The sequence below is a fragment of the Megalopta genalis genome, chromosome 1 (assembly GCF_051020955.1).
Source record: "Megalopta genalis isolate 19385.01 chromosome 1, iyMegGena1_principal, whole genome shotgun sequence".
NCBI lineage: Eukaryota > Metazoa > Arthropoda > Insecta > Hymenoptera > Halictidae > Megalopta > Megalopta genalis.
In genome coordinates, this window is record NC_135013.1 from 19,350,280 (window position 1) to 19,364,165 (window position 13,886).

Sequence of the window (13,886 nt, forward strand, 5' to 3'; positions counted from 1 at the left end):
CTATCTCCGACGATTCAGTTTTCCCACGCATAACTGGGCAACCATGTCGAAGAACACACTCGCATACGTTCGTTACGTATCATCGGTACAAATTAGCCGATGAAAGGAAAGATTAAGACTCCTGCAAATCTTTATTTTGCAAAAAGAACCGCAGTCGTGTATCTACAAAGACTAGCCAACATTTTCGTTATAATTACTTCATCACATCCATTTCGCGAGACACGGTCGTATTATTCAGTGCGGACGTTCGCGCAGATTCTTTTGCAATTTAATCGAGTTTCGAATTAGTAAACGGTAATGTATCGAGTGAAAGAATGGTCGATGAATTTTTATTCCGCGGTATCGAGTAGACCGTCGCATTCCTAAATAATGCAAATATTTCGCGTGCTCGAACGAAACGTGGCACGACGATTAATTCCAACTAGCCGAGCTACTCGCGATCGGTAGCGCACGAAATCGAGCTCTCCTCGTAATTACGATATTAGGCGCAAAACGAAAGTCCGAGTCGCGCGCGCGCGCGCGCGCCGCGAGAATTTCCACGATGACCGCGCGCTGTCGTCGCGATTTGCTCTCGCATTAGCGCGAACCCGCGACACCGCCGATGGCTAGATTAATCGACCGAAAGTTCATTGGAGCAGCATTTATATAATAACCGGTTGCAATTGGCGTCATTAGCGGATCTACGAACGGACTTAATCAACGGCCGACAGGCGCTGCCGCCTTCGCCATCAAAACCCGTTGTCAAGCCAAATTGATATTCGTTCATTTATGACGTCGGCCAATAGCGCTAAACGCTTTGCTTCGCGCGCGTCGACGGCGTGAAACTGTGACGGCCAATCGATCGCGCCGATAATCTCGATCTCTCTATCTTTCTCCGCGGGGCTCCGCGGGGAACCGTCGAGAGGAAATCGGCAAAAGCGAGCTAAAAAGAGGGGAAGCGAAACAGAAATCATCGAGCCCGGCAATTAATTCTTATCGGTGCAGTCCGGGGCTGACTGTGATTAGGCCAGAATACAGATTATTTTCGCGCGATTCCGATATTTAACGCGTATCTCGCGCGCTATCGATAACGGCGATCTCCTATCGGCGCCCGGCAGCCTCTAACAGATAATTATCGGCTAACTCGTTACCCGGGAGTACGTCGCTGATTCGAACGACCGGGTATAAAACGCTGCGGCGCTGACCGACTATCGAACTTAAGCGTGCTATGAATTATTGTTGACAGGCCGGATCGAACCGTGACTATCGGCGCCCCATCAACGGTGGCTCGCCGTTAATCGGTTACAAAACATTAGGAACGCTCTTATGGGAAACTGTCGAACAACATCGATACCATACGGGAGCAGAAGCTGCACGAAAGTACCTTTAAAGGCGGCGCAGCACAATGGAGAGTCGCGGAGACGGAATATAAGGCGAAGAAAAACTGTCGGTAGAATATGGAGGCCCCGTATCTGGAGAAGGAGGAGGCGGCGGAGGAGGAGGAGGAGGAGGAGGAGGAGGAGGAGGAGGAGGAGGAGGAGGAGGAGGAACGAGGCGAAGAAGTAGCAGCGAAGAGAATTTATTACCGGGCGAGACGCGGGTCCCCGAAGAGGGAAGAGCGAGCATAAGCAGTTAGGGTACCTGCACGAACAAATAACGGAGAGGTGGGAGGGCCACGATACCTACAAATGAGGGGCGCGCGAGCGAGAGAGAAAGAAAGAGAGAGAGATAGAGAGAGAGAGAGAGGAGAAGGAGGAGCAGAGAGAGAGAGAGAGAGGCAAAGAGAAAGAGAAATCTCTGGAGAGGTCCAGCCTCGTAACAGGTGTACGGGGCTCCGCGGAGAATTGCCCTCCGCAGCTGAGCCACGTGAAACTCGGATTTACGCCTGACAGTTAATGGCATAATTTTTTCGACTGCCAGCTGAAGATAAGGATTAATTAAAAGAACGTGCGGGCCCGCGCGACGCGTGTGTTACATTGCAACCAATCGGGAGGGATTCGGAGGGACACGCGAACCGCACGATCTTAATAACATAAAGCGGACCCGGGATACATTGTAGTAGTACGCGTTTGCCCGATTTTAAATACGGAGCGCGCCCGCAGCTGGGAGCGACTACCCGCGCGTAATTGCCGGCTATACGCTCGCGGGACAGCTGTGGCCGCCGGGGCGAACCAACGGAGACGCGTATCAACGCGGATCGCCTCGAAAATAACTTGTCAAAAAATATTTTCCGCGAGGTGTACCGGTTGGCCGCAAGGACGACCGCCGGGCTTCATGGGAACCACTGGCGAAACGGCGCGCCTCGCCGCGGGAACGCCGCGCGCAAAGCCTGACTCTGGGGTACCGGCGAACGCAGATCCGATCGCCGATAACACTCTCTCTCTCTCTCTCTCTCTCTCTCTCTCTCTCTCTCTCTCTCTCTCTCTCTCTCTCTCTCTCTCCGGGTGCATGCGGTGCATCGGGGATAAGGTGGGGTCGTACCTCATTTTCGGCCGAGGGCGCGTGGTCGGTTATCGATATCTCAATGCGTCTCTGCCCCCGACCACCACCAACATCCTTCGACGATGCCTACACCAGAGTTTTCTCTTCCGAACTCTTCCGAATAAATAATTGTCTATGACAATTATCCGAATGAACTTCTGTTATTTTATTCGAATAATTCTGTATTCGATATAAATTGTTTTATCTATATCTATTCGAATAATTCTTTATTCGATTAGTTCTGTATTCGACATAAATTGTTCTACCTATATTTATTCGAATAATTCTTTACTCGATTAATTTTATATTCGACATAAATTGTTTTGTCTAAATTTATTCGAATAATTCTTTATTCGATTAATGCTGTATTCGACGTAAATTGTTCTATTCTGTATTTATTCGATTAATTTTTTACTCGATTAATGCTGTATTCAACATAAATTGTTCTATCTATATTTATTTGATTAATTCTGTATTCGACATAAATCGTTCTATCTATATTTATTCGATTAATTCTGTATTCGACATAAATTGTTCTGTCTAAATTTATTCGGATAATTCTTTATTCGATGAATTCATTATTCGTGCAAGAATTACATCATAAGCGTCAATATGAGAAGTCTCGCAACTAAAATACAAATCGTAATACAATAATGTCTTTCTAATTAACGCCCAGATTGACCACGAAAAATGGACAATTTGGGAAGAGGAGATACGATTATTCGAGCCTTGTGGTTTATTTTTATAGTTATAAATTGTCCACAATTATAAAAACAAGCCGCAAGGCTCGAATAATCGTATCTCCTCTTCCCAAATTATCCATTTTAGTGGACAATCGGAGCGTCAGTAAGGGAGACATTACTGTAGTTACACTGTCTCCCTAATTGACGCTCAGATTATCCACGAAAATGGACAATTTTGGAAGAGCAGATACGATTATTCGATTTACTGTATATGTAAAATGTACTATTATTAGTATTATTATGGTATTCATGCATCGTCTTATAATAATTTGTGTGCAATTTGTATAGCCTTTCCATGTCCATTCGGGACACAGCCTCGATTGCAAAGGATAATGAACGCGAAAATGACTTCGAATTAGAATCGTCAACATCTAAAAGAAGCAGCCAAATTTCTGACGATGCAGAATTGATATATAATATACAGTATATTTTAAAAGAGAGCATCTACTGATACGACCTGTATATTTTGGCTCTAACGCGCAAACGAATTCTTATTCGAATAAAACTTCGTTCGAATGAATTTTTGTCTATGGATAAATTCTCTTATTCGATCGGACGCTAATTCGATAAGGTCGATCGAAATTCTATCTATTCGCGCCGAATAAAATTCGATCCATTAAGTCGGGGGTGTCAAACTCGCGGCCCGAGATGAACATTATTGACGTCAAGTATCAGGACGTAAACAATAATTTAGCTTTATATATGTGTTTATTACAATATACTAGTCAAAATAAAAATATTTATTCCTATGAACATTGATTTTGTTTGCGACCCACCAAGCATTGTTTATTTATTATTATGGCCCAGGTTAGCTTTCGAGTGTGACACCCCTGCATCAAGTCTTTATCTTTTATCCGTCACCCGAACGAATCTGCGACCAACTCTGGTACTCTACTATGTACCCAGACGCGCGCGCGCGCGAGCGCACGCTCGCGGACGAGGCGAAATACCTGTTGGCGCACCGGATCGGGTAAAAAGGAAAAGAGAGCAGCGATGACGAAGAGCGAAGGATGGGAGAGGAGAACGATGAGACGAGCCACGACGCCGAAGAGACTCGTTAACTCCGGTAGCCAGGCTCTTTGGCGACTTTGCGATCGCGGCAGGTATGTACACCTACTTAACGACCCGGCCCAACCCAGCTACCTGTTCGACCATAGAGAATGATCGTTTTCCTAGCGCCGGCGCGGCAATCGTTCTCAGCGGGCCGTTACGGAAGCGAGGTAACCGCAACCAAGAACCGCCGAGCGCCGCCTGGAATAACCGGACGAAGGATGAGCCTCGGCCAGCGCGCAGTCCAGATTCAACACCCAGATTACGATTAACGATCGGAAAACTCCGGCTTATCGGGCTCGGCTTTCACCATTGCTCCATCAGTTTCCCCCGGGTTCCCCGTTGCTGCTGCTCCTTTTTTCCCCCTCGATTACACACGTTCGCCCGTTCGCCGCCGCACAGTTCCGACGTTCGAACGCGCGCGCTGTCGCAGCGGACAGCAACCGCGAGGAACACTGTTGTGTGCCCGACGCGACGCGGCTCCGAGTTGTTTAGCCGGGTATGCGCAAGCCGGCTACCGGACCAGGGGTTCCCGGGATCGCACGTGTGCCAGCCGCCCGGCGCAGCCTCTGAAACGAGATGCGCGACCTTGAACTCGAACCCGGGGGTCGATCGATAGGCGCCACGCGCCTCTCTCTCCTGACCTATAAACACTGGGAATTTCGGGAGAACACGGTAGTCTCGGGACGAACGCGTGGCCTGCTTCTGCGATCCCAGGACGTCCGCACGCTCCCCATTGTCAACCCTCGAGGGTTCCTTGATGACCGCTAATTAGATCAAGCTACGTATTCATTCTCGTATCATCGGATCGTATCGAATCGCGTATTTTTATGCCCAACGATGAAATGTCTATTGGCTCTTTCAATGCGGATAGTTCTTAAATGTGCATTTCTCGTCTATATTTAATGTCGGCTATTTATTTTACATCTGGCAAAATTATTCTTTTACATTTTTGCTACGTTTTTATTATCATGTATTTATCATTGTTACTGTACTTGTTTCGTTTTATCTTATAATTTGACCTCGTAAATAAAATAAAATAAAATAAAATAAAATAAAATAAAATACAATTTTTCTTTGTTCTGTTTTATGTTTTTCTAGCATTTTATAAACGTAGGAGAAGTCAGTCAATTAGGAAATTAATTTACCTATCATTCAATACTTAATGTCTGTAAATTGGTAATGTTGGTTTATACAACGATACTCTCGCACACACACATGCGACTTCACATACAGTTACTTTTCTTTACATAAAGTACATTTTATATCCGCTAGGTGCTTTTTTGATCACTGTATTATATTTGTATTGCATTATTAGCAAATAAACAATGACAAATTCTAACAGGTAATACGAAATTAAGTAAATTTGCAAACTACCCTTTACTGCTTTTTGCTCAAGAATGCACGTACGTTGCATTTGGAATGCTGTGGAATAACTAAACTTATGCGATAATAAGAATGAAGTTTACAGATCCATAGACTAGCATATAGATAAAAATGAAGGTCCGCTTTGTGGTGAGAGAAGGTCGTCGAAACCCGGAGAAATAAGGGATGCGTACTCCTAGGTATGTATAATACTACCTAACAGCAATAAAAATATTAATATGTTATTTGTCTCTCTAAGAACGATATTGAGACATCACATTCATTTCGGGCAGTGTAAATATCTCGAAACGACGCGCCATATGGCGTTGTGCTAAAAGTCGGAGAACACTTTAATACATTGATTGTTGATCACTTAATGCAATTGTCGCGAAACTGTACCCTGATCTTGTAAATTGCGTTTAAAGCTTTAAGCGGATCTGAAAGTTTTTTCACTGATATACGTTCTTAGCAGTAATTGACAGATAAGTAAGTATATTAACGCTATTTTAATTTTAAGGAATATATCATGCATAAAACTGTTGTATAACCTCAATAGTACGCATATATTAATTTCTGCTTTATATTAAAAATGTGGTCGGCGTCTCCCGTAATTCTGGTATAGACCAATCATACTAATCCAAGAGAGTTCAACCATGGTAATTCTTCTATCCGGTTTTCTCCAAATGGAATTTGCTTTCTTTTCAAGTTGCAAATAGCTTAATTTCCAAAGCATTCCGTTCGGCTTAGCGAGACAATACCCGTATTTCCACAAACAAGCGTAACTGTCGTGGTCAGAAAACGCGGTGGACAACTTGCAAACATTATAAATAGTTCAGAGAACATGAAGACAGAGAAGAACAAGGGAACTATAAAGGAACGCTTCAACAACTAGAAAGCAACTAGAACGATCGTCCGACTCAAGCAGAGATAATCCACTTTTACAAGAAAGTGACGCGTTATTGAAAGAATGGAATCAAAATGAATGCGTGAGATGCAGAAGAGACTATTTCGAAACCACAAAAAGTGACGACTGGCGTAAATGTGTGAGGTATAATCGTTGGTATAACGAGAGGTGCTCCAAATATGAGAATTTTTGTGATTTATGCAGAAAGCTGGGGAAAAATTGACGTAAGAATTAGTTTCTTTATTTATAATACTTTTTATAAGCTACAGTCAAGGTTATTTTTCGAGATCGCTCTCATCCGTAGTAAGTGGACGCTCTAACCCGGTGATGCGGATGAGAACGTCCACTTGCAGTATTTTTGTCTTTTGCTTGAAAATGGTAGTATATATTTTAAATTGACACAAAATATTATATATATATATATTTATATATTTAATAAATAAAATTTTATTGTATTAACAGCAATATCTAAGCAATATCTAAGCAATATCACTTAGATATTGCTGTTAATACAATAAAATTTTGAAAAACCACAGCAATGCGATACTTTTCTCAAAAACTAGTCGGACTCTCTCGAACTTACACTACACAATTTCAGCAAATATAATCAAAAACAACAGAACAAGTCGCTGAGCGGCAAAAGTTCGAATCCTTCCGATGCTGCATTTTTTGATTTCTTGCGTTTTCACGACGATGCATTTTCACCCGAGAAGCATTTAAGCCCGATGTATTTTCCGTAGATTTTCATAGACGCAGCGCTCGAACGGTTAACGTTCGGAAGTCGACCGTTGGATATTTACGCGCGTGGGAGGATAACAGTCCCGGCGACTTCTATTTCACACCGTGCCGAGTCCTTGATAAGATTTTTCCCGGCGGGAAAAGTGGTCGCGTAATCGAGAAAACCGGGACAAATGGCCGAGACAAATCTTCCTGCCGCGAGAGCGAAGTCAATCGCGCCTGACTTTGCCGAAGCGGTCGCGTGGGCGTTAATTACTCCGTTAAAACCAGCTCGCGTTAGTGGGAGTATTACACGAGAGACGTGGGCACGGAACGTCGGACAGATACGAGCGGCTATCGCTCGGCTCGTTGTAAGTATGTTACACCGGCTCGCCCGCCGATAGACACGGTTCGCGATCATTTTTCTCTTCCTCGTTTTAAGCCGATCAAAAACCACCCAAGTAAGTGTCTCGGCTGACCGATAGACACATAACGATACGCAGCTGCTAAGCGGTCTTTAGGCGTCACGTTGCTGAACACTGATTTACCGCGGATCGCGACGTGAATCACGGGCGGAAACCTAACATTTCTGTCGGATATTTCGCGATAGATTCGAATCGGCGCGATCGCATCGCTACCGTCGTTTCGTCGTTGCAAGCGAAATTCGAGACATCGCGTGAAAGTCAAAAAATTGTACGTCTTGAGACGTTTCCCATGTCGATAAGATAAATTACGTGGGGGAGGGGGGAGGGGGGACTTCGATCGTAAGCCGAAGTCCGAACAACGATTAATTAAATCGCTAAGTCCGAACTGCCCTCGTTAAAAATAGGCGCTCATTAACTGGAAACAACGCTCGCCATAAAATCTGCATAATAACATAACCGACTGAAATACCGTTTCGTCGGTCAGCGTTCACGTTGAAACATGGCTCTCGCTCGTAACCATTCCTGGCAACGTTCGCAAAACGTTCCTCCCAGATTTGTTTTTCGAAAAAAGAAACTTAACGCGCGACCGGTGCGATGCAGTTTTTCCCCGGGATGTGGTAGACAACATTAACAGCCCATTAACTGTCTAGTTCTCGTTGGAAACGTTTATACATTATGGTTTACGGTATATAATGATAGTGTTAATTACTTCCCTATGTATAGCAGTAGCGCTACCCTCTCAGATTTATTGTTCTGTAATTGTCGAACACGTGATTCGGCGTTGATGTTAGAAAGACCGCGGATTTTATGTAATTAGACCAAAATTCAGACCCTTATTCTGTTATTTCTGACTATATGACTATTATTATATATAATAATATATATAATAACATATATAATAATATATATATAATAATATATATAATAATATATATAATAACATATATAATAATATATATAATAATATATATAATAATATATATAATAACATATATAATAATATATATAATAATATATATAATAATATATAGTATTCTTATATGGTTTTTCAAAATTTTAACAGCAATTTAGACCAAAAGACTCGAATTCAAAGCAACAGATAGGCTAACAGAGCTTATCAAAATGACTGAACGAAGAAAATAGATTTTTAGTTGGTTGCTGCTCCCTGTGGCAGATATTAAAATTTTTGTTTCACACGAAAATCCGCAGTCTGCTCGTTAGTCTAAGGTCAAAATGATTCGCCGCAGCTTTAAAAAAAACGGATTAACTCGACAAGCTTTATTCTTAAATCCTTTTCATGTTTGTATCGAAGAGTTAAATTATGTTGACGAGTTTGCGAACTGCTGCTTTAAGAATAGATTTATGATCGAATGCATTGAATGCATTGAACCAGTCGAAGCGCATCCGATGCGAACACCATGGCATATACGGTTCAGTTTTTAACGTTTGTTACACTCGCCGCGGAAAGTATGTTGACAGCTTTTCAAACGGAATAACGTTTTTAAAATTGGTCCAAATCACTTTATTTTCTTTTAGATGACGCAGGGACAAAGTTTCCTAGGCACTGACTAGACTACTTTCTTTTTATTTTGCTATTCCTTGAAATGACAAAAAAAAAATAAAAAACTCATGATTTTTTAACTATTTTATCTGAGCCCGTAACAAAAATTTAGAAAATGCCTTTTGTAGACTCTCATAACTTATACGCGTACTGAAAATTTCATCGAGGTTGATTAAAGCAGAGTCAAGCTGCAAGTTTTTGGCAGATTTTTAAAAAACTGCAGATTTTTGACAGTTCGAAAGAGTCGAAAGAGTGACAAATCGGGACAAAACTGTGACCCTCGCCGATCTTTAATCGTTTACAGCATATTTCATGGTCAACCGATTTCTATGAAATGTCCAATACTCTGGAAAGTTAAAAAACAAGAGACTTTTTATTGTTCTTCTGTCATTCCAAGAAATAGTAAAATAAAAAGAAAGGTGGTACAGTCATTGTCTAGGAAATTAGTCCCTCTGTCATCTCAACAAAATTCAGGTCATTTGCACCAATTTCACAAAAGCTATTCCGTTCGAAAAGCTGTCAACATATACTTTCTGCGGCGAGTCTACATCTCTATATTCACTGCAACAAATGCAAGTAAATATTCTTCACGCAATAATACCTCAAATTCTTGACCCACCTACACACAACAAATCGGCAGTCCACCTTATTTCTAGGTCCCCGCGGAATGCTTCCCGCAATTCATCATGGTGTGTTATTACACCTCATTCGTCTAATAATAGCGAGCGCGCGTTGGATTGAAAATTTACCCTGGCAGTGGAGTAGCACGCGTCCCAGACCCGAGATCGGTCGGTTCCGAGGGTGGCACAGTTTCTGCCACCGGCGGAGAGAGCAATATCGATTTCCAGTGGGGTAACGCGGCGACGAGATAGTCCACGGTGTGCATCCCAGCGTGCAACTCAGCCAACCTGCTGGCCGGCATGAGGCGCGCGCGCGCGAGCGAACGCACGGGGGTGAGATTCACGGTCAAGGACGCCGCTACAACCCCTCCGGCGTCATTTCTCTCTCGGGCAACCCTCGCTTTCACCCACCAGTGTTGCCCAGCCGATCCGTGCGGTAACGCTTCACGGTACGGTTAACAACTCTATCCTCTGGCTGCGCGTTATCGCCGGCTTCTATCTCCTCGAAACTCCAACTCTATCGCGGCCGTGCTTGCGCCCCTGTGAAATGCGCATGCAAGCGAGCCGCGAGATCGGTGCGGTCCGATAAAAATGAAAATATTTTATCGAGGCGCCGATGGCTCCTCCGTTTCTGTTTGTATTTTAGAGGGACCGGAAAGTTATGTCGTTTGTTTACATCGAATTCGAACAGATAAATTTTTAACTAGTTTTTATTTTCAATCAATGATGTAATCACCCTCGTTATCGACAACCTTTTTTCATTTAGTACGCAAATTTATAGTATGCAAAGAAAAGGAATACTGACATGCGCAGAAACGACATTACTTTCCGGTCCCCCTAATATTTTAATCGACGCGTGCACGCGCGTGGGAAAAGAGGACATCGCGTTAGCATAACGCGCGAGCAACGCTCGAATAAAAATTGATGGCAAGACGATTCTGCAGGACAATGTGCTGTTCGATGAGGTTTTTACGCAACCACGACGCACTCTCCTCGATCCTCTCTCGCCGGGGATCGGCCGTGAACGGACGAAATATTGTCCGAGGGGATCGGGAACGCGAGCCAGCGTTACACCTGCGAGTCGATGAAGAAACAGACCGTGAGCAGCCCACCTACGCATCGCTCCGTTCGGTCCCATTATAGTCCGCTCGACGAATTAAACGAAGATTCGCACGGGTTCGCTCGATAGCCTTGCCGCGGCCGCTTCTTCGCGCGCGCATAATTTCGTGCGAGAGAGGCTGTTGTCATCGCGGCGTTATGTCCCGTTTATAAATGTTATTCGACGAACGTCCCGAGGCAGGTTCGCCCGCTTGAAATGCCGAATATTTTATTCGATTCGGAGGCCGCCGCCGTTAACGCGGTTAAACACGAACGGATCGGATGGCGCTAACGAGACGCGGAGGAACGTTACGTGATCCACGCGGGCCGGGCAAAAGAGGCGGAACACAATGATCGCGGCAAGAGTTAACGTCTAATCGGGCGCCGGTACCGTTCGTAACCTAAATTCTTTCCTAGCCGCGTTATTTTTCATCGGCACCCTGTCCACGCCATTTTCGTCGGAGCGAAACGTATCATTCGCGGAGCTTTTCTTCGGAGCGACAACGTTCGTCCGGTTCATTAGACCATTAGACTAACAATGCCGTGTGTCCTTTCTGGAACGTTTACATTTCCGGGCGTAATAGCCACTAGCGCAAACTACGAGCCCGTCCGAGCCGGCAATTTGCATGATATATATCCGTGTACGAAATGCGTGTACGCTCTTTGTACGCGCAGGTGACAATTCACGGCGTGGTATCGCCGCGCGCGAAATTTACCCTCCGGTAACATTAGCATAATGGCCGATCATTACCGACGGCGTCATCCGATTTCCGTGGGCGTACGCTCGAAATCCGCGTGAACCGCGGTCGAAGTTCACCGGCGAACGAAACCATTCCGCTGCAACGTCCAGGAAACCCGGAGGACGAACGTGCTGGACGATGCAAACGGAGCATAAAGTACAAAATACGTTTGATTTTTCTGACAGTACTAAGCAGATCGATATTGCAGATCAATATTGCAGATTAATATTGATATATTCTGAGCATTTCAATTGGAACAGCGCTTCTGTGGCATATTTTTGACACTAATTTTTAGTGTTAAAACAATACACACAGGGAGTAATTGAACAAGTTCCGTATAATTTCAGCCTACGTTATAATGAAAATGAAAAATCTACGTAATTTCGATCTTTTCGTTTCTATGAAGTAACTTATATAAATTACTTTTACTTTTCGATAGGTGTAGTATTAACCCTTTGTCGCTCCCAATTAAAGGTCTAGGATAGGATGACCGCGTTTCTGTAAATGTTCAATTAAATTTAACGAGCCCGAGTGGAATCTTATGTTTAGCCAAAGAATAAGATCATCAAAAATAAACTATAAGAGTTATCGCTAAAATTACTTTTTTATCTGACTCCTAATAAAATCTGCCTAAAATAATTTATTCGCCCAATTGTTTCATTTAGTGTCTCAAGCAAATACAAGAACGCAATACAAATTTCATATTTGTATATTTTTATATCAAATTCTTAATAGATTTAAGTTTCAAATAGGCTACGTATTGTGGACTAAAAATTTACTTAAATCCGACGATTACTTGATATATTAACACCCGAACTATGAACGCAATATGAACGCAATACAAATTTCATATTTGTATATTTTTATATCAAATTCTTAATAGATTTAAGTTTCAAATAATCTACGTATTGTGGATTAAAAATTTACTTAAATCCGACGATTACTCGATATATTAACACCCGAACTATGAACGCAATATGAACGCAATATAAATTTCATATTTGTATATTTTTATATCAAATTCTTAATAGATTTAAGTTTCAAATAATCTACGTATTGTGGATTAAAAATTTACTTAAATCCGACGATTACTCGATACATTAATACCCGAACAATCGGACCACTTGAAATTGCATATTGCAGACCGATCGATGCGAAAGATGTTGAAACGATCGAAGCGCTGCCATAGAAAAATATTAGACAAACGATTTATCCTGCCCTTCAACTCGCGCCATCGAATTTCCCGAGATTACAGTGCGACCAGCAACGAACGACGAAACGTGAGAACAGATCATGCACGAACAGCGGCCGCAAACAGAACTTTCGATGGCCGTCTATAAGCACCTTTAGAATGCGCGAGTTTAAAGCCGTGATCACGTCGAGCGAGTGTGCACGTCGAGCGACTATAGCCGCCACCGCCAAGCGAAAGAGTTAATTTCGAGGCGATTCGAAACAGCGGGTGAATAATAATTTCCTTTTAAGAGCATGAAACTGGAAATGGAGTCGTCGTCGCGTATAGCCTCGCATCACGCTCGATCCAGTTGCCCGCGCGAGGATCCAGTCTACGGATCGAGCGCGCCTACAATTTATTCGTCTGGTATCGAACGTGGATCGTTAAATCGTTAATCGGAGGCCATTACGATCGTCAACGATCAATACCGTCATCTTTGTTATCGTCTCTGTCCTTCGCGGAGCACCGGGCCGTCGATTGGCTGCGCGGGACGAGAAATGGGAATGACGCGGATCCGGGGCTCGATCTCATCGAATCGGCGATGGGGATCACGCGGCGAAGAAGCTCGATGCGTATCTCGGGACCAAAGTGTATTGGTGGCTGCTGGCGAGGCGAACAGGTACGCGGGCATGGTCGTGGCGTGTCGGCCCCCCTCGATATCGGTCTATAGGTATAGGTAAATGGCCAACTGGATGACTACGGGCGTTTGATTAAGCGCGGTAGCTGCGGAGCGGCGAGCTACCGGCGAGCGCGATCGTTCGCGCAATTACGCCAAATGGATTTCCTAATTGCGGCGCCGTGCCACAAGAGATTGCTCATGTTCGAACATCCCGCACGAACGAATCGGCACCACCGAGGAGAGAAGAGGCCCTCCGATGATACCGGTCCTGGACGCGTTCCTCCGGTCTTCTCTCCTTCGTTTCTTGCCGCGTGTGCTTCGCTCGCGTGGGTTTGCGGCCGCCGAGGAAGACG

The 13,886-nt window shown here is 43.9% G+C and overlaps 1 protein-coding gene across 5 annotated transcripts in view; it reads right to left on the reverse strand.

Moving 5' to 3' along the window:
- klu (zinc finger protein klumpfuss) overlaps positions 1-13,886 on the reverse strand; it is a 209,853-nt gene that overhangs the window by 160,097 nt on the left and 35,870 nt on the right. Inside the window, exon 1 of one of the 5 annotated variants that reach the window (XM_033467902.2) lies at positions 4,347-4,449. The exons of the other annotated variants lie outside the window; for them this stretch is intronic. Within the exon in view, the coding sequence (XP_033323793.1) occupies positions 4,347-4,358 (12 nt within the window). The 5' untranslated portion in view covers positions 4,359-4,449. Of the gene's footprint in view, positions 1-4,346; positions 4,450-13,886 lie in introns of those variants that run through there. 5 annotated transcript variants of the gene reach the window in all.